The sequence below is a fragment of the Antennarius striatus genome, chromosome 7 (assembly GCF_040054535.1).
Source record: "Antennarius striatus isolate MH-2024 chromosome 7, ASM4005453v1, whole genome shotgun sequence".
NCBI classification, from domain to species: domain Eukaryota; kingdom Metazoa; phylum Chordata; class Actinopteri; order Lophiiformes; family Antennariidae; genus Antennarius; species Antennarius striatus.
Genome location: NC_090782.1, coordinates 25,539,653 through 25,561,330, shown reverse-complemented (window position 1 = coordinate 25,561,330; position 21,678 = coordinate 25,539,653). Strand labels below are relative to the sequence as shown.

At 48.7% G+C, this 21,678-nt stretch overlaps 1 protein-coding gene across 3 annotated transcripts in view; it reads left to right on the top strand.

The window, feature by feature from the left end:
• Positions 1-3,680: 3,680 nt before the first annotated feature.
• The window catches only part of nos1apa (nitric oxide synthase 1 (neuronal) adaptor protein a), a 74,297-nt gene continuing 56,299 nt past the window's right edge, over positions 3,681-21,678 (top strand). Inside the window, exons 1-2 of one of the 3 annotated variants that reach the window (XM_068319797.1) lie at positions 3,681-4,110; positions 4,418-4,489. In XM_068319797.1, the coding sequence (XP_068175898.1) occupies positions 4,006-4,110; positions 4,418-4,489 (177 nt within the window). In that variant the 5' untranslated portion in view covers positions 3,681-4,005. Of the gene's footprint in view, positions 4,111-4,285; positions 4,490-21,678 lie in introns of all 3 variants that reach the window. The other 2 variants (XM_068319800.1, XM_068319799.1) reach the window with 2 other exon arrangements.

Below are 21,678 nucleotides of genomic sequence, written 5' to 3'. Positions count from 1 at the left end.
TTTTCTTGTGAAGCCAAATGTGTTTTATAAAAACGATTCAGGGGCTTTTGTGCAATGCGTGTTAAATCCACACGGGGGCACCCTTACTTCAGACTTGAGCAATTCCAGTTTAAAGTGTGTTTATATTGGAATTCCTTCAAAAATATACATTTAAGATAAATGTTTGCTGGAATACTTAAAAATGTTAACGATGAATAGACGCTGACACTGTTAACCTTCAGTCCGTACTGTATATTTAACATCTTTCATATATTTTACCTATTTTAATGTAGCCGCAAGAGGACACAAGCCAGTGTCTTATTGTGCCGGTCCCAAGCGCGGATAAATACAGAGGGTTGCGTCAGGAGGGGCATCTGGCTTAAACTTTTGCCAAATCAAACATGTGAATCATGTATTTTACTTTTTTTTGACCCTATTTTCATTCGTCATTGTCTATCAGACACATAAATGGTTCTTATTGTAACTGTCTCTCAGCTGACGTCAACAATCAACCCAGTTTAAAATATTGGACATTTTGTGGTTCGTGAATCCAGAAAACATTTGTGATCCGTCGACTTTCCTTCATGTGGGGTTTGAGCTGAAATACATCAACGTCCGTTTGATTGATCGCCAGGAGGCGTTGGGGGGACGTTTGGGCCCCCAGGTCTCCTCTCTGGTTTATTCATTTCCTCTAATCCTCTGTTGGGTGTTTAGGTGAGGAGGGTGAGTGTGATGAAGGTTAGCGGCGTGCAGCGGAGCAGCAGGCTAACATTTACCTCGGAACCATTAACCTCATGCAGCTGCAGGCATGGCTGGAGGCTGTTAGTCTGAGACGTTTGAGTGATGCAGGAAATCTGAACTCTGCACAGCCATAAATAATCAGCAGAGTAAATATTTACTGCAGAGGAAGAAGATGAAGGGGAGAAAGGAGAGGAAGAAAAGAGGAATAAAGCAAAAAGTTGAAGAAAGAAGGTAAAAGAGGGAGAAAAAAGTGCAGGAGAAGAAGAAAGAGGAACGAGGAGCTGAAGGATGGATCCACTGATGGAAGACATCTTTCCATCCATGTCTCAATAAACACGAGTCATTGAACTGCAGTCAAGGCGCTGGCGCTGGGCTTAACGCTGAGTCGTTTCTACGCAGATAGAGTGTGTGTGTGTGTGTGTGTGTAAGGAGTTCAATTAATATTCCATGTTGGAATCCGGCTTCAGGCGCAATTAGAAGTGTATTGTTGTCATCGTTTGTCTCCCTGATTCCCTTCCTGCCCCCCCACCCCCCACCGGGAGAAAAGGATCCACTTCTCTGCTTGTCTGCCCCACATTCCACGAACACGGCCATTATTAATTCAGCTTAAGAGGCCCTGAAGGTGTGTGTGTGTGTGTGCGTGTGTGTGTGTGTGTGTGTGTGTGTGTGTGTGTGTGTGTGTGTGTGTGTGTGTGTGTGTGTGTGTGTCTTGTTGAACTCCATCCTGTTATTTTAGGATCTTGCGATTTTTATTTTGTTTACAGGAGCTCTAACATTTTAAAGCCTCTAGAAGTTTATTAGTTCTATAAACTTGAGCTGAAAACAGTTCAGGATTTTTAGCTTTAAAATGTTATTTTATCATTAAACTCATTCATTTTGTGCTTTTAGTGATGTAATTCAGGGTTTTTGGGTGAAGCACCGTCTTTAATTCTCATGTACAGTAACATGTACAGTAATCCCTTGTCCCTCACAAGTAACGAATTCCGTGATAGAGCAACAATTTATCTTATTATTTACGGTAATTTAAACGTTTCTGAACCCCCCCCATACTGATATTAAACCACCTTCTATCTGTATTACCTTTAAAACACTGACAGACTGTTTAAAACACTTTGGTGTCTCACAGAAGTCTGAGACTCACGGAACGTAGAACACTTCAGGATCCCGTCAGCCAATAGAATGGTACCACGGTACCACTTTTCCCTTGTGATTCTTGATTGACCCCCAGCAGACCTGGAGCTGCATCATGTGCTTCAAACACCAAAGCCCTTCTGAAGGCGTGGGAGGGATTAGAACCCCCCCGTCCTGGTTCTGGACCCCTAAATGGGGTTCCTGCAGAGAGGAATTAGTATTTAGAGACAGCAGCTGGTCTTGTCTGTCGTCTGGTCGATTTGGCGTCCTGAGAGCGAAGGTGGCGACGCCACGAGATGATCAATCGTGATCGATTGTTCATCTCTGCAGCCTTCTTTTGCAGGACCGCTGGTTGAAATCTGACGATTCTGCATGAGAAAGAAAGAAAGAAAGAAAGAAACAAAGAAAGAAAGCAGGATGTTTTGAGGCTTTAGATCCAGAGAGCTTCATGTGCATCGTGGTCCTGCTCAGCCCCCAGGACACCATTAGTAGCACCGCTTCATATATTTCTGAAGAGGTGGTGAGGAGGAGGATTACTGCCGCCCCACTTCCTCTTCCCTCCCCGTCTGGAAGCACCTTTGGGGGGAAGAGCTGCATGTTTCCTTCCTGGATGACACAGATGGCGTGTGCATTACACAACATGACAAGCGCGTTCATCACGGACACGTGTGAATCACACCGTGTCCCACAGCAGCAGCTCCAAACATACGTTCCTACCAGATCGTATATAATGGGGGGGGGGTAAAGTGGATTAAAACAATCCTAAACGGATCCCACTCAAACTCCTGCAGCTTCAGGATCCTTGACTCATTTATAAAGACGTTATTTCTCTGCGTCCATCCTCACTGGAGGAGCCTCCAGGCCACACAGACTGCATCCCACTAATGGATGCTTGTTTTCTCCACCTGTGGCTGGAGTTCAGTGTCACACAGAGTGGGTGTCCGTCTCACCACTCACCACAAAAAGAGCTTTGTTAACACAAAGTCCTTTTTGTTTTTGGAATGTTTAGAAAATTATACTTTTTTGCAATGTTGAAGGATAACAAAGTTTCTCACCAGAATAAATCCGAGTGGATTATATTAAAGCTCGCAGCCTGTCAGACAAAGCACAGGGCAGCAAAGAACAGAACGAAACCATCCATCCCATTAGAATGCAAAAACAGAAGCAGTTAAATTCAAATGTTTAATCAGTTTAATTATTTTGAAGTAGGTCACAGGATTAAAAGCTGACGATGTGGTTCATCCACTTTTGACTTCGATTTTTTTCCTCATTATTTAAATGTTTTGAGAGCCGAGTCGTTCTGACTAAATCCAGCTGAACGTGGCAGAGGAATAAAGACTAAACCCTGACATTTGAATTCTTTATTTTGCTCTTCTCTGACGTCTCTGTGTGTCCACTAGTGGGCAGCCTTGTCCCCTCACATTTCACTCTGAGACGGACCATCCGGCCCCCGGGGCCTGGATCCCGACCGGGATTAGGGTTTAATCCCGGGTGTAAATTACTTTGTTTTCCAGATCATTTCTTTAAAATCTAAAATCATTTATTTAAAATCGTTTATTTGAAATCTGCTTCAAACTTTAACAACTTGTCGAATCACCTCCGTTTAAAACACAAACAACATTTCCACGGAGGAAACGTGGAAACACACCCGCTGACTGCTCATGTTCTCCAGTGTGTGTGTGGGCGTGGGGAGGAGGCGGTGCCAGACTGGAAGCTCCTCCCCCAGGCGCGCCTCTGAGCCAATGGCAACAGGTGGGATCCCCGGGTTCCTCCAATCAGACCCTCCCTCTCCGTAGGGGCGGGGCCTCAGGCAGGAGGCAGGACCGACCAACTTCCACACTCCCGGAGTGGAGAGCCGCGGACACATCTGCCGCCGCCTGGAGCTGCTTGCGGGACCGGGCCGCCCCGCACGTCACCGGAGCGCCGTGGAACTACCAGCCGCCACTCGGTCGCTTGTTTAGGGAGTGGGGAAGCGCCGGGACCGCTCGCCTGGCGTGGAGATGGCGAACTAGCCGGATCTGGACCCGCTCTTTGTGGATTACCGCTCGGTTAACGGACCCCTGTGGGGTTCCTCCGGGTTCCCCCCGGTTCCTCCGGGTTCCCCCCGGTTCCTCCGGTTCCTCCGGTTGAACGGATTACCAAACAGTTTTCAAAATGCCCGGGAGAACCAAGTACAACCTGGTGGACGACGGACACGACCTGCGGATCCCGCTGCACAACGAGGAAGCGTTCCAGCACGGGATCAACTTCGAGGCGAAGGTGAGTTGACCGAAGTGTGGGGAGCTGGATCGGTGTGGGTCGGTCCGCGGCTGGGGGGCGGTCACCGTAGGAAACACCCCCGGTGTGCATTTATGACCGGTTTTCTCACATCTTGTGCTGTTTGTGACCGAATGATCCTGACCTCCGCCTCCGCGGCCTGGCGTCCGCCCGTCAGGTGAGGCCAGCTAGTGCCGCCAGGTGTTCGCCGGTGTGAAGGAGTGTGTGCTGGTGAACAGTGACCGTGTCGGGTCCACCTGTCTGTCCACCTGTCTGTCCACCTGTCTGTCTCACCCTCCTGTGCCAACAGTACATCGGCAGCCTGGACGTGTCGCGGCCGAGCAGCCGGGTGGAGATCGTGGCCGCGATGAGGAGGATCCGGGTGAGTCCCTCCGGAAGACACCCGATTGTCGGGTTCAGCCCCACCGGGGGGTTTACTGTGTTAGAATCCAACACGGGGGGGTTAGAGTGAAATATTCCACGTTATTATACAGTAAATCAGTGTTACTGGGAGGAATGTGATCTTATCTGTCACACAATCACACAAAACTACTGGAATATTAAACCACATTAGGAAAAAAACGCTTTGATTGGACTAATATTTATAGTTATTATGTCTATAATTATTGATGGACACACATGTCCCCACTGGGGGACAATAAAGGATTATCGGGGGCTGAATCGAGACCTGGATCTTTTCTTCAAGGGAAACCAGGGTGCAAAAGTCACACGAGCACTTCAAATAATTTACCCACAATTCTTCATGTTCAAAAGGTCAACTATGCGGTGTAAGTGGGGGCAGAGCAGATCAATTGATCAATAGAAAATGGATGTCCTGGATCTGAGTTAGTTTCTGGAGAGATTCCTGGTTTTGTTCTTTTGTCCCCCCCCCAACGTCGGTTCTGTTCAATGGAGACGTTTGCTGATCTGTCAGACGGGTCGACTGTGGTTGGGGGAGGGGTTGCCTGCCCCCCCCCGCCCCCCCAGGACGGCGTGACGGACCAGCTTCAGGTAGAAGCGGTGGTGACGTTCCAGCGTGGATCCTGGTGATCCCGCCGTGACGTTGGCGTCCCGGCCTGCTGGTCCCCTTTGAAGCGGCGCACTGGAGTGTGATCCCCTCCCCTCCTTTCTGCTGTGTAAACCCCAGATTTACGACCCTTCCAGCTTGCGGAGGGGGTGTGAACTTTCTCTCCGGCTGGGGGGACGTTTACTTAACAGCCATGATGTGCAGACATTCCAGCCTGAAACACGAGGCTCCGCTTCGCTCCATGTGTGCACCTGGAGCTGAGCAGACGGGGCAGGATGTTCCCCTGGTTGCTTTTCCCTGCTCCCATAAAGTGGACCCCCCCACGGTGCTGCCATGGCAGCGGCCGTTGGCAGGAAACAGGCTCTGGTTTTGGCTCCTTTAGTGTGAAAACGGTGTGAGACTGGTTTCTGCAGCACAATAGAGGGAAACAGCAGGTAGCTACCGGAGACGGGAGGCGGTTACCGTGGCAGCGAGGACGTCCGGTTGTTCTGGACTGAATGCTGATGAAGGAGAAGCTGGAGAATGAAACGCTGGTGTCAGAGGACGTCAGGCGGTGTCCATGGTCTCACCTGTTCAAAGTTTCAGAAAGTTTCAGCTGAAACTTCCCCTTCAGAGACCTGACGCCCGCTTCAGGTCGCTGTCAGACGCTCAGACGACTCGCCACCTCCTCGGCTGTTCTCCGAGATTCCTATCAGCCCCTAACCCCGCACGGCTGGCCGGAGATATTCTGGTTGCCGGGCAACCGGTGTTTGTATGGTGTCATTGTTCATTGTGCGCTGGAGTCACCTGTAAGCTGATGCGCCGGCGTGGCCAATAGGAAACGATCCGTGAAACCATCACAGATCAGTGATTTAACCACGTGATGTGGATCACGTTAGCAGTGTGTGTGTGTGTGTGTGTGTGTGTGTGTGTGTGTGTGTGTGTGTGTGTGTGTGTATGAGCGAGTGCTTAATCCCAGTGTGGTCACTGTAATCTGGTTAAAGGAGGGGAGACCTTTACAGTGAATTAAAGGGATTAATCCCTCATTAATCTGTCTCTGCCGGGTTAACTGATGGAGCGTCGTGGCGTGAGGAGATTACACCGTCTGAGCGCTAAAGAGCGGCGGCGCCTGAAGAAGACGAGGGTAATCAAACGTTTTGTCCGTCGCGGCTGCAGACGAGGAGCTCGGTGCCGCCGGACGCTGATGAACGCGTTTCAGTGGACGTTTCAGGTGAAGTTGGATTGAAGGAACTTTTTTTTGTCTGCATGTGTTCTCAGGTTGACGCCACAGGAGAGGAACACAGGAACATTTCAACTTTTGTTCAGTTTTTTGCACATTTCTCTGGAACCGAATGAGATAGAAAGACGAAACGGAAGGCGTTACATTCAGGGGGGCAAGGGGAGGAAAATTAGGTCACAGCCTTGACCTTGAAAGACCAGGTCCAGGTCAAATTTTCACTTTTGTACCTTTTTAGGTGCACACCTGTGACACCTGAGGAGATATAATCACAAAACAAAAAGCAACATTTTCAGGAAGCCGGAGGCACACAGGTGTGAGGAGGATGTGAGGATGATGCGTCTCCGACCCCTGGTTGCGTACGTGTGACCATCAGCGGTCCTCTCTGGGAACTGAGTCGTCGGTCTGTGTTAGCTTCCTGTCGTGAGCCGGAGACGGACGGTCCTGATGGGGACGTGATTGTTTCTTATCTTCGTGCTTTTGAAGCGACTTCAATCCGGCGCGTCGCTCTTCACGTGATGTAACCCGCGGCATCCCGTTCTGAGGTGTGTTCAGGGACCGGTGGAGCGCGTCGTGTAGAACAGGAAGTGTCTCAGGTGTGATCACAGGGATGCTCTCCTGTATTCACCAGGTTAGTGAGTCACTGCTGGGTGGGGGTAAAGGTTCTCCTCCTGACGACCCCAGAGGTTCCACCGTTCCATCAGTCATCCGCGGACGTGCTCCCAGAATGCACTTTGCTTTAAGTGAGATTCAATTTAGCGGCGCTGACAAGTAGGAATGAGTGTGAATGTAAAGCAGCTGATTTAACACCCCCCCAGCAGAGAGTGGTGGAGGACAGCCTGCGTTCCCCCGGGGAGCTCCGTTCGGATTGGAACGCGTCCAGTCCCCGTTTACTAAAGGCTGGGGATGTCTGCCCCCCCCCCCCACAACACATAACAGTGTCGAGTGGGGGGTGTCACTCCCATTGGTTTATGGGATCCGCTGGAAAACCGATGCGTCGTCACGGAGACGAGCGCCAGCTCGCCGAGCCGTGGGAGGGGCTTTAAATCCCACATGTAAGCATTGTTTCATCTCAGGGCGTCTGCCACGCCCTCCTGAAGGGGGCGGCAGCTTCAAACCCGGCTAACTGCCCTCGGCTAACTGCCCCCATGATGGCTTCTGAAGCCACAGCGGCCCCCCCATCATCATGCAGGTGGATGCTGACTGTCAACAGGAGCTGCTGGACCGGTTGATGGGGGGGCGGTGCGTTCACTGACCCGGCTGACCGTCGTTCATCACTTCGCTCCTCTGGAGGCCCCTCCCAGCTGGGGGGGCGGGGGGGGGCGTTCTTTAATGTTTACTTGCGTGTGAGGAGGAGATGTCTGTGCTCAGGGATATTACCCAGAAGCCTTTTCTCTCTGGAGGTCACAGGTGAAAGGTTAAAAAGTGACTTCACAGAGGCCACACATGGTTGATTACCCGCCCACCCTTCAATCCTGCACCTCTGTGGGGGGGCGGGGGGGTGCTGGTGGAGGTCGTGTTAATGTGTGATTGCACATGGGGGGTGTTTGAAAAGGGTTAATACACAACCTGTCTGATTGTCGGGTTGAATCCAAGTGCCTCCAGTGCCATTGAAGCCCCCCCCCCGGTGTAGTTCTAATCATTGCTGGGGGGCTCCTCGTTCCTCCTGAGCTCCAGCTTCATTTGTGATGTTTCCTGAAAACAGATCCTCCTCTTCCTCCCCCCACCCTAACCCTTCCTCCCTCCGCCCCAGGTTCCCCTCCCCCTCTCCTCGCCATTCTGCTTTTAGTTATTCCTCCCCTTCCTGCCCCCCCCTCTATCGGCTCCTCTTGCCCTTTCTCTTCACGACGCTCCTCCCCCCTCAGTGTAGTTCCTATGGTGGGGGCGCCCCACCTGCACACTGGAGGTGGTTTCTCCTTCCTCCCTCATCTTCATCAGTAGTAGGGTTTCAGGTCCTCCCCGGTGGTTTAGGTGTCTCAGCAGCTGCCTGACAGGAAACAAGAAATCTGGTTTAATCTGAGCGGGAAACATTCCGGTCTTAATCCCGTGTCGTTTGTCACCGACGGCGACGGCTCGTCATCACTTCCTGTGCCGTGACTCAGTCGTAATCAATATAATCAATACTCCAATGGGTGTTTGATTCTGCTGCGTCTTTTCTGCACAGGTCCACGTCGTCCTGTTGTAGTTTCTTTAATCTTAATCTGGATTATTCTCAACTGCTGGATGAAGGTGGTGTCTCCTTACGGACTTCCTGCTTCTGAGGGAAGTCCCGACTCCTTTCCTGTACTTCCTGCTTCGCACTCAGACGTAAATGAAGCCCCCCCCCCCCCGGCGGGCGTGGCGTTGACTGATAACGCCGTTGCTCTCGCACGCCCCTCCCACGCTGACCTTGGAGCCGCCCCCATCTATCAGCGCTGGAGTCCGCCGTTATCTATCCCCCCCTCTCCACCGCCACCATCCCTCCTCCCGTTTGCCGCCGCTGCCCCCCCCTCCTTATCGCTCCCTCTGCTCTGCTTGAAGCTGCCTGCGGCCCCGGTGGGGTTCCATTCCTGGTCGTCTCTGTCCTCCGTCCATGTTCCCCCCCACACGCAGCGCCCCAGCGGCTGGTCACGGGTTCAGGTCCCAACACGTCCTCTGTGGAGCCCTTCCGTGTCCCCCCCCCGTCTCAACGGGATTTCTCCGGTTCCCCCCACCATCAAAAAAACAACTTGCATCATGGGAACAGGTTCTGTTAGCTCTGGTGCCGCGCTCAGGCTAACGCTCAGGCTAACGCTCAGGCTAACGCTCAGGCTAACGCTCAGGCTAACGCTCAGGCTAGTGATCAGGCTAACACTCAGGCTAACGCTCAGGCTAACGCTCAGGTTAGCAATCAGGCTAACGCTCAGGCTAGTGATCAGGCTAACACTGAGAGCTAACGCTCAGGCTAACGCTCAGGCTAGCAATCAGGCTAACACTCAGGCTAACGCTCAGGCTAACACTCAGGCTAACACTCAGGCTAACACTCAGGCTAACACTCAGGCTAACACTCCACTCTGACCTCATACATCCGTTACATAATCTGTCCGTCACCATGACAACGCAGATTTCCGGGACTAAAACGCCGCAAAGTGAAGTTTTTTGTAAACTCCAGGTGTTGTCGTGTGGACGCCGTGAGGGGGCGTGTCCCTGCCATGAAAACCGCTGTGACGTCAGTGTGTGTGACCGCGTCTACATGTAAACACGTGTGTGTGTGTGTGTGTGTGTGTGTGTGTGTGTGTGTGTGTGTGTGTGTGTGTGTGTGTGTGTGTGTGTGTGTGTGTGTGATGACGCCATCAGCTGTTCATCTCCTCTGGACTCGTTGATGATCCGTCATCTCGTCTCAAACGTTTCTCTCACTCTGGAGTCGTCTGATCTCCAGACAGTTTCCTCCTCCTGAAGCCGCCGCCCTCTGGGCTGTCAGAGGCTTCTGATTGGACGGAGGATGTTCTCATCAGAGCCCATCCGCCTCGTGTTCCTTCACGCGATTTCCAGCTTTTTAGATCGGCGGAGATGAAAGAGAGACGAGGAAATGGGATTCAGGGAGGTTACAGATTGTTAGCTGTGTGTGTGTGTGTGTGTGTGTGTGTGTGTGTGTGTGTGTGTGTGTGTGTGTGTGTGTGTGTGTGTGTGTGTGTGTTTTGGGGAGGGCTGCAGGCTGAAATGAGGTCGTCCTCCAATATGGTTTTAATGAAAGCCTTCCTCTGCAGACGCTTTGATTGAAGCGGCAGCAGGCGGGGGCGTCGGGGGGAGGCGGGGGGCGTTCCCTCACCCTCACCCCTCACAACCCCTCTCACCCCCACTCATTCCAACCCGTTGTTATTCCTCTTTTCTCTTTAACCCCGTCGTTTCTTCCTGTCCTCACCGCTCACATCTCCATTGTTTCTGCTCCAGGCGATCAATCGACTGATCAGTTTGTCCAAAACGGAGAAACCTGCGTCACCGTTCAATTCTTTAAAACATCAGTGATGTTTTGATCTATTATGTGATGAGTAATCAAATTACACCACCCAGTACTTACTCTGATGAGTACTGGGAGGTGTAATTTACTCAAATGGGTCGGTGCTTTTATTTTGGCGGCGCCTTTTGGTAATTACTTTTCATGTTGATGATAATTGTCCTTTAATTCTGTAGCTGATCGACCAGCTCTATTGAACCAATTTAATGATCAATCCATCACTTATAAAAACAATCTCTGATAAGTTGGACGAGTTTAATTGTTTACAACGATTGGAGCGGCAATAATCAATCAATTAATTGGTTAATTAGTGGATTGAAATGAAGTTAGCAATTATTTTGGTCATTTTTCAAACCAGATTTTTGCAAACAGCTTCTTAAATCCACATTCTGTGCCTTTGTTTGTTGTTTATCAGTGTAAATAATAATGTCTAGACTTTTGTTTTTCTGTCGGGGCTCATTTGCATATCTTTTGATATTTTTTTTACTTTTTAAACGTCAGATGAATCATTAAAGTAAGAAGAGTTGTTTTGAACCAGATAAAACTCCGGTCGGCTGATGGTGAATGTTGGGTGCTGTTTAATGTAAGGTGGGTAACAGTGGCCTGGGGTGGGGGGGTCAGTGTGGAGACGTACGACCAAATATGGCAGCAGCCAGAGGAAGTGGTGATGCGTGTGGTCGTGATGTCATCGGCTTCTGGAATCTGTTTGTGAGGCAGATCAGGAGGTTTTTATTGGCTTTGTTTTCTTGTTTTTGCCGCTTGAGTTCCGGCTACACCGCCCCCCCAGCGCCCCCTGGCCGTTAGCGGTGGTATTGCGTTGCTTCATCTCGTCAGAGTCCGTCTGGGAGCGGCGTGAGGTGGCGTGTGTGGGTGGGAGGCGGGGCCTCATCATGGACACGTTGGTGTTCCGATCCGAGGACAGGAGCTGCAGGGCGGCGACCCAACGACCCCCTGCTGTCGTGAAGCGGTTTGGAGTCCAGCCCACACAGCTCCTCCCGGCGCCGCGCTCCTCCTGCGTGGTGTGAGCCGTCTTCACCTCCCTCGTAGGGGGTGGGTTCAGGCAGTAGTCACCCCCGCCGGAGCTCCTCCAGGCTCCTGATCGTCTCTGACTTTGTGTCCTGATGTTTCTAGAAGCTGTAAGTCGTTACGGCGAAACGGAAGCGCTGTGTGGATTAGCCTTCAGCCCAGTCAGACGGGACGTCACGAGCTCCTGTGCAAATGTTAATGCAAAGGCACTGGTGTGTTGGCAAAGAGACGACTCCGTAATTAAGCATAAATTAGCCTAATTAGCAGAATAATTGTGATTACACACCCCGTGGAGAGGGAAAGGCTTCAGATTGGAGCCTTCAGCTTATTTTCTCAGTTGTTGGAACAAGAGAAAATTCCCATCTAATAATTCATCTGTTTTTCTCAAATATTTTCCTGCTGCAGATATTAGCCCCCCCCCCCCCCCTGAAGGCCTTCATTCCGTCCCGTGAAGCGGTGATGTGTTCGTCCGTCTGTCCGTCCGTCCGTCCACCAAATGTCTTCACAACCGCTGCAGATAGAAAGATGAAACCAAAAGCACATGACTCAGGCAGCACAGGGGATGAAGATGAGATGATGAGCTTGACCTTGAGAAAACTAGGTTAAGGTCAAATTTTAACTTTTGTACATTTTTTTGCACATATCTCAGGAACCGAATGAGATAGAAAGATGAAACAAAAGGCGTTAAATTCAGGGAGGCAAGGGGAAGAAAATTAGATCACAACGTTGACCTTGAAAAACCAGGTCAAGGTCAAATGTTCACTTTTATACTTTTTTAGGTACACATCTCTGACATCTGATGAGAAATAATCACAAAACAAAAAGCAACATTTTCAGGAAGCCAGAGGCACAAACATGTGGTTCAGGGTAAAACGTTGAGTTCAGGGGTGTCGCAGGATGTTGGAGCCTCTGACTGTCTTGTTTCTTGTATGTTTTCATGTATCTTTTCCTTGGAATTCAAATGTCCTCCAGTAGTTCTTTTGAGTGTTCTCTCTGGTGTTCTCTGCCAGCAGGTTTACTGAGGTGGAGGAACAGAATCTTTGTTCTTGGTCTCAATGACATTCTGATATTATAGTTACAGTCTGGTAAACCTGCACAGAAGACGCCAGGCTTCCGTGGTCGCCCTGTCCTCTCCAGATTGAGACCACGATCCTCTTCTCACCGTCTCCATCTAACCCGAGCCACGGTTTTCTGGGTTGTAATTTTTCACAGCTGTCATAAATGTGTGCAGTGTTTATTTCCTCCCCTGTTCTCAGGTTTGCGTGTCTTTAGCCCGTGTTCTTGGACATTCCCTCGCAGCCGCTGATCTGCTGCATTGCAGAGTTTCGCCTTCAGTCGTTTTGATCGGGTTCAGAAGGTCAGAATGATTTCAGCTAACAAGCTCCCGTCTGGCGTCCCGTTGACAGCCGCATACATCAATCCCATCGAAAATAACAAAACACATCTGCAGCGGAATGTTCCGTCTTAGTTCTGTCTGCAAATCGATGGAGTGCAACCAGAACGGCTGGTAATAAGCACTCAGTTATTTTTACTGGACTTCATGTAAAGATGTACGATAAATGCAGACTTCATTTCTCATGAAGTTTAAATAAAGTTTCCAGGACGTGGAGGGAATAACTGGAATGAAGTCATGACTTAAACCTTCATGCAGGAGTCAAACTTAACTGTAAAAAGTAGAACTAAGTTTCTGCATCTGCTTCAACCCTCCCCTGACTTGACTCCTGGTGTAAATTGTGGTGTAAATCAGAGCGATGACATTTCATCAGGGTTCTGCCTCCTCCTGCTTCCTGTCACAGAATCACAACGAAGCTCCGGCGACGCTTCAGACCAGACGGCTCCGGGTTAACCTCAACCGAGCTCCCAGAGAGCTCCAATAAATCACGCCGCTCCGAGGCGGCGATGGCGCAGCGCTGGTGGGGATGGAGCGCTGTCGACGTGTCTGATTGGCTCCAGCTGATCAGGATGGCTTGTTCCAGCGATGCGTCGTTTAAATCTCATTAGCCGCTGGTCGGAAGCGTCCTTCAGGGGAGGGAAGATCCAGTCTTCAAGGCAAACCCCTGAGGGAGAGGACATGATGGAGGGGGACCGGCCTGATGAAGACTGGGGAGGATGAGGAGAAGATGTGACTACATGAGGACGGAGGATAAATACCCTTAATGTTTGGATGCATTAGTGAACACGGGCATTCTGGGTAATGCGTCTGCTGCGGTTTTTATTGCTTTACAGTGAGCACCAGAGGAGGTGTGTCTGTGTCTGACCTTGGTGGGGGTCCTGCTAAATGCCACATTTGAATCCTTTCCCCAATCTGGTCACGTCGTCCATAAAATGCCACAGATCCAGGCTAATGTCGTGTGTGTTCTGTTTAGCAAGTACGTGCTGGAATAGAATCATCTGAGAGAGAACAGGAGGAAATGTTCAGCAGATCATGTTTTCAGGAGCTGTGGAGTTTCTCTCCATCGTTCAGCAAACTGTTGTACCTGCAGGAGGAGGGATGGAGGTGGTTTCAGCAGGTCAGCAAGTCAACAGTGTGGTTTGAGTTCTGTAACCACACCCTGCTCAGCAACCAGAACAAACCCCATGGGGCACATGTGTCAGACCCAAGGCCCCCGGGGCCAAATGTGGCCGCCACTTCATTTTATGTGGCCCGCGAGAGCATAAAAACGTTAGGAAGCTTTGCTTTGACTACATTTCCCACAATGCAGTAGTTCAGTCCATTTTAACTCTGACTAAACGTAGTGAACAAAGTTAACGTCCTAACTTGTATCTGATGTCATTTTCCTTTATTGATTGATAGTTTGATCCTTGATTGATGGAGTTCTGTGGGTTTAATAACCTGACAAATGAAAAGGATTTATGTTAGAACAGAGAAACAAACAAACATGTTTTTTCTGTCTAACTGTAATGTTTGGAACTAGAATCAGTCAGAAATTCAGTTATTTAACATTAAGGAGTAGTTACATTTAGTTACATTACACTGAGTTACATTTAGTTACATTTATTAGTTACATTAAGGAGTAGTTACATTTAGTTACATTACACTGAGTTACATTTAGTTACATTTATTAGTTACATTAAGGAGTAGTTACATTTAGTTACATTACACTGAGTTACATTTAGTTACATTTATTAGTTACATTAAGGAGTAGTTACATTTAGTTACATTACACTGAGTTACATTTAGTTACATTTATTAGTTACATTAAGGAGTAGTTACATTTAGTTACATTACACTGAGTTACATTTAGTTACATTTATTAGTTACATTAAGGAGTAGTTACATTTAGTTACATTACACTGAGTTACATTTAGTTACATTTATTAGTTACATTAAGGAGTAGTTACATTTAGTTACATTACACTGAGTTACATTTAGTTACATTTATTAGTTACATTAAGGAGTAGTTACATTTAGTTACATTACACTGAGTTACATTTAGTTACATTTATTAGTTACATTAAGGAGTAGTTACATTTAGTTACATTACACTGAGTTACATTTAGTTACATTTATTAGTTACATTAAGGAGTAGTTACATTTAGTTACATTACACTGAGTTACATTTAGTTACATTTATTAGTTACATCTGACCCTTTGATGCGGATGTGGCCCTGGGTCGAAATGAGTGTGACCCCCCTGCTATAGGGGATGAATGGGCCGATAGACAGACGGAACGGCTGTCAAACAGTAAACATCTGTTTTTAGAAGATTCAGAAGGACCAAGTGGTTTTCTTGTCTTTATCTGGTAGAACTCTGCTTTAGTGTCAAACTGGTGGAACTAAAACCAACACATGGTGTCTGGGCGCTTTAACGTGGTGTTTACCCAGAGACGAGTCTCTGTTCAGCAGACGGAATAGAAAACAGGCTGGAAGTGAGCCAGCAGAACAACATGTCAGAGCGTTAGCCTTAGTGTTAGCAGCAGCCCATAGAGATCAATGGCAGCGCTGCGTGCTATTTATTTAGCATGAATAAAACAACATGTTGGAAGTCCCACTAGCAGGGGATGCTGAGCAAATACCAGCACACACAACGAGTGTGTGTGCGTGTGTGTGTGCGTGTGCGTGTGTGTGCGTGCGTGTGCGTGTGTGTGAATGGGGGGGCCAGCATCTGTTGTGGATACAGATTTTATAATGTCAACATTTCCACTGGCCCTCATGTCTCCGTACGAGTCTGGGATAGCGGGAACATTTCTGGCAAGTGGATTGTGTGTGTGTGTGTGTGTGTGTGTGTGTGTGTGTGTGTGTGTGTGTGTGTGTTGGTGTGTGTGTGTGTGTGTGTGTTGGTGTGTGTGTACAGGAAGTATATGGTGGTTCCAGGAAGGACATGTTATAGAGGGGAAATGAGAGAACAATACCTCTGGACTCAGTTTAGCTCGGTCTGGTTGCCAGGGCTGTCAGTTTCCCTGCATGCACTGCACAAAACACACACACACACACACACACACACACACACACACACACAGGAGGAAAAAATTCAGAATCAGGCTGCAAACCTGCAGTCTGTACCACCACACTGAGCCGACACCAGACACAGAGCGGTCCACACACCCTGAACTGGACAGTCGTCCACGGACACAAACACCAGGATGTGCTGAGAATCCAGCAGACGGTTTATTGACGGAGGACCGACTACCTGCTAAATGTTTTTTCCAGGGTGTGAATTCCCTTCCTTCTAATTTAAGAAGTGAACAAAAGCCGTTGACCTTTCAGGAAGTAAAACAGGAAGTAAAACAGGAAGCTGTGAGATCCTGACAGATAGCAGAGCGACGCGCCTCTGACCGTCCCGTCCAGGATGTGATTGGAGGTGACGTCTTTATTCCATCTGTACTTCAGGCCTCATCAGGAAACCTTTTTTGTGTGTTTCAAATCCCTTGAGCGCCCCCCTTCCTGAGCTGATGGAATGCTGCTAATGTCAGATCCTGAAATTGGGGGGGGTCTAATTTGCCGTCTCATCGGAGAATCAGGATAATTAGTCGTAATGAGGGATTAGCTTCGAGCCGCTGCACACCACAGATTAGACCCCCCCGCCATGCATGACCCCCCATGAAGGAACCCATGACCGGATGACACTGGATTGGGACTGACACCAGTTCTCTTACTGTGTTTTGACTCACATTGATTGTAAGCATGGCGTTGGTGTTTCTCGAGGGTTTAGACCGGGGGTATTCAATTAAAAGTCACGCAGGTCCAGTTATTAACATTTCCTCTTCGTACAGGTCCGAACCCAAGTCCAGTTTGTGTCTTGTAGCCCCCTCCTCTGTCTACGTTTTCAGTTATTATTATTATTAACCGAGAGCACAACTAGCTCTTTTACCATAAATAAAAGTAGACGCAGGAAAATACATTTAAAGGCTTTATGTTAGATTAAAGAACACAAAAACCTCAGAATTAAAAATAAAGAGCAAACAGAACTAAATAACCCTTTTTTTCTCATAAATTAAAGACATCCCAGCCTAAATCACTGAAGGCCTACATTTCAAGTAAAAAAACACGAACATGTTCAGAAAGCATGAATAAAAAGTGTCTCTTTCAGGGAAAAATGCTAACAGAACTTTGAGAGAAAGGGGCATGTGGCCTGACAGACATTTAAATCTTGATTGGAATGGATGTTAAGCTCTTCTTCACAACTGTCCCTTCACTAAAAGATGTTTTCTGTTCCACTAAACTCCACCACGCCTTTAGTGAACATTCGTTTGCATTTTACTCGGTTATTTGGCTCTCAGCTCGGACTCCAGGGGATACGTTTGCTCAAAAGCTCTGTGCTTTGTTTCATAGTGAGGCTTCAGGTTCATTAATGAATTAGTGCTACGTGTTCAGACCATATGAGGTCAAACGTTTTGACCTGCCTGACGGAGGAATAAACCTTTATTTCGTCAACTCATTGTTAACCAGCGGTTTTCCCCGATAACCTCCCTTCGTTTGGAGCTCTGCTGTCCTCACCGTCTCCTTCCTCTGTGCTCCTGTAGCGGTAAACTCAGCTGATTGGCTGAACTGAGTGGAGCTATTACCGTATTAACTGGAGTAGCAGCGCCCGCTGTCTGTAGCCGCGACTGTCAGAAAAAATGCACCAAGAAAATCTACCATAGTGAATTTATTATGGAGTGGTCCAGGTCTGGACAGAACCACCACACGGTCCAGATCCGGACCGTGGTCCGCTATTTGGTGACCCCTGGTCTAGACTAACATCAGAATTTAAACGAATTTCAGGTGACATCACTCACTGACACACGATCTGATTGGTTGTTGAAGATGAAGAACAAAAAAGACGAGCTTTGCCTTAAAGCACACGATTCTGTTGGGGCAAACATGATCTTCTCAGAACATCTGGACCCACCTGACATGTCAACAATTGATGATGGACTTTGAGGAACTTTTGGAAGTGCAGTCGTCATGGTGATACTTTGGATCCTCAATGATCATTCTGATGTTTGGTCTCCTGGTCTGTCTTAACTTTGGATACAGAAGTGCTGACGGATGTCTGAGGACTTCATGTTTTACCCAATAGGCTCGCAGCAAAGCTGAAAGTTGGTTCTGCTTAGCTTCACTGATTCACACCTCCACACAGATCCTCGCGTCTAATGAGAGCCTCAGACGGATGCTAACGCTGCTAACGTTTCATACGTTTGTAATGAAACCTCTTCTGTGAGCTATGGAGCCCCATGATGCCCCAGGGCTCTGCTTCCTGCTGACAGCTGCGTTTTTCAGGTCCTGTAGCAGCAACATCAGCAGGAAGTACATGAAAATGGACTCATTAAGAAACTTTACCTTTTTAATCTGAATATCCAGTTTTAGAACCCGTGAAGAACTTTTAGCATCACCAACAATTTAGGACGAGAAACAAGATTAGAGGTTAGGACTAAGTTTGAGTGTGACTGTTACCCTGGGTGCGGCGTACTCGTTAGGTGTTAGCCGTAGCGGTAGCACCTCCTCAGAGCTCAACACTGGGTTCACCGGTGGATCCATCTCCTCACGTCCTGTCAGACTGTCCACTCTCTAACGGGAGGTAAATGGTCTCAGCCAGGTTGGAAACACTGATATGATGCTGCCCCCGCCCTCCCTCCAGCAGTGTAATTGCAGCTTGACGTTCCTGTTCTTTTGTTGCACCCCCCCTGTTCTTTTGTTGGCTAATGGCTCCTTCTCTGTTTGATGGTTCCTGGCTGATGTTCCTGACATGCAGAGCCTTTGTCCAGCAGCTCTACCTGCTCTTAGCCTCATTATTAAACATTGATCGTATGCTAACAAGGGGTGGGGGGTGTACCGCCCTCCCACCCCCTGAAGATGATAAATTGCTGGATGCGTTGGCTGCAGCGCCGTATAGACTCGTCATTATAAGCCTAAGCTCACTGCTCTGTGTGTTCAGGTCAAAAACAGTTTCCAGAGCGGTGCAGCCAGTCAGATGTCAGCTAGACTATCCAGCTTTCTAGCTTGGCTTCGCTGTAAATAACACAAAATCAGATTTTACATCACATGAAGCTGCTTCTGGAAATAATTGATGAGGTCTAGAGTCGGACAAAGAGGAAGTATCAGAGCGTCCAGAGCTGTGGGATCGATGTCTTTCCTGCATCGTCACACCAGGTGATCAAGACGCTGTCGTTTCACGCAATATGGAGTAAAAAGTTTAGACGAGTAAACCCTCAGATGGGAGTCGAAATGTCTCCACGTCCATCAGCGACACGCAGAGGCTCCATCTATCAACGTTAAACACGTTTACAGGACAGCACACGACTGTTTCTGGTGTTATAAAGCCTAGCATCTGATGCTAATATTGACTGCTGCTACCGGTAACTGATTAGCCCTGTTTGAATTGGCAAACAAAAACCAATAGTTTCAGTCCAAACTGCTAGTGATGTTTCTCAGTTTTCACTGACACGCAGCTTTGGAGACTTTAATTTCGCCATGTTGGATCAGTTCATTAATACTACTGTTGTGTTGGAGGGGGGGTCCTGCCACGGCCGAGGCCTTCAGTCCCAGACCAATGAGCTGTGAGGATGAAACCAGATGGAATCCAGCCACAGAATTCATCACTAACTGCATTGAATGTGCGTCTGGTCGTCACACTGCAGTAACGGCTGGATCCAGTCTCAGGTTGTGAAGACGTACGAGCGCTTTGTGGTGGGGGAGAGCGCTTTATTCCCAGTACTATCATTCGTCAGTGTTCCCCTTTCCAAACAAACAAGGAAAGTTGGATTAATTAACTTCTTTGGCTTTGAAGGGAAGTAGTTTGTTTTCTGCTCCTCGTACCGCCATCACTCCTGGGCTCAAAGAGAGAGTTCTGCAGCCGCCGGCTTGTTTTCCTCTTCACTGAACATCATTCAACACAACCAGGGGTATGAGGCCTGGACCACCAGAGGTACGAGGCCTGGTCCACCAGAAGTATGAGACCTGGACCACCAGAGGTACGAGGCCTGGACCACCAGAGGTACGAGGCCTGGACCATCAGAGGTACGAGGCCTGGTCCACCAGAGGTACGAGGCCTGGTCCACCAGAGGTACGAGGCCTGGTCCACCAGAAGTATGAGACCTGGTCCACCAGAGGTACGAGGCCTGGACCACCAGAGGTACGAGGCCTGGACCATCAGAGGTACGAGGCCTGGACCACCAGCGGTACGAGGCCTGGACCACCAGAGGTATAAGGCCTGGACCACCAGAGGTACGAGGCCTGGACCACCAGAGGTACAAGACCTCCAGAGCGACATGTAAAACCTTCATGTCACCAACGGTGCTTCTTGTAAAGAGTAAGAAGTTCAGCTAGTCGTCATGGTTACCTCTGGTTTGTCAAACTTAACCCTCGATTGACGTTATAACGGGTCATTTACGAGGCAATTGGTGTGTTATTCTGGCCATTGGTTTCCATGACAACCGTGTCCTGGGAGTCTGAGACAGTAAAACTCAGTCACGTAAAGAAGTCTGGGCTTTGAAACTATTTCCTCTCTGTGTTGTTTCTGCCTCCTGCTGGTGTTTTTGTGCTTCATCTCTATCGTGTTGTCTCATGACCTCCTCATCCTGACCTCTTCATCCTCACCAGAGCTCCATCAGTCGCCCTGAGGCCAAACCTACCTGCGTCTGACTCAGAGGTTCTGTCAGGTCCCAGTCAGGTCCCAGTCGGGTCCCAGTTGGGTCCCCCTTCCCTCTGGTGACATTCTGTCTGTGGACATAATTCTGAATCCTAGACCAATTCTATTTGCTGTCTTCCCAAACAGAACACCGGTAGAAACTTTAACTCTTTGGAGACTGGAAAATGTTGTCTTGTTCTGGAGCTGCAGCTGTTTTCCATTCCTTTTGGGGGGGTTTCTTCTCCAGAGTGACATTTCTAATTTGATTTCTCCTGTCTGGCAGAGCGTGACCTCTCTGGTTTGAACTCCACGTTTCCTCAACATTCGGCTAAATGACATCCAATTTGAGAGCTGGAACTCGGCGTCCTTCCCGGTCGTCCTGCTCCGGGGGAGTATCATAAGGTGGCGATCGGCTGGGGGGGGGCGAACACTTTATGAAGATGGATGTGTCTGGCCTCTCGTGTTCTGATTCTAATGAAGCTGCTTGTGTTAGCCTCAAGGGCTACGCAGCGTTAGCTTCACCTGAGTGAAGGCTTTTCATTCTAGAGAAAAGGGCCAATCGGTTAAGTGGATTATAGCCCTTTGTAAGTTCAAACAATTATACAGAAGATGGATCGTCTGCCTCTGAACGGCCATCCCTCTCCACATTAATCTGTAATATTCTCCTTTCTCCTTTCTCCTTTATTTGATTTTCCTTTTCACCCTCTTATTACCCTGACTGAGAGAACACACCACGTGGAAATTATCAGGGGTATTTCTGGGACAGTTTACCTCCGGCGGAGGCGACAGGACTACTAAATCGTCTTCTGACGCTGTCTTTAACATCAACAAGCTTCTCGTATCATCAGGAGCAGCAGGGGGAGGTTTTCACATCCATTCGTCTTCAACACAGTTCCTGATCATCCTCATTAAAGTGAATATCACCACTGATGCTGGAAGAATCAAACTTTTTTCTTCTGCACATCATTTTTTCTCCTGTGTTTATAACCACAGGTCGTAGAGGGTAGACACGGCTCTATCTGCATTGCTAATTTTATGACAATTAGCCGTTAAGTGTGTCTGTGGGCTCAGGCAGAGTGGGGACTGGAAATGAGTTGTGTCTCCTGAGAGCCTCTAGCCTGGAGGAGGGGTTCTTCATCCTGATTGGTGGAAGGTGGGAACGTCTCTATACGTCCTGTTCAAGGCGGAACCGGTCACTTTACAGAGGCTTAATGAGACGTGTTGTTTCAGCAATGGGGTGAGCAGAGGGGGCATCCAGGGGCATTAAACAGCTCCGGCGG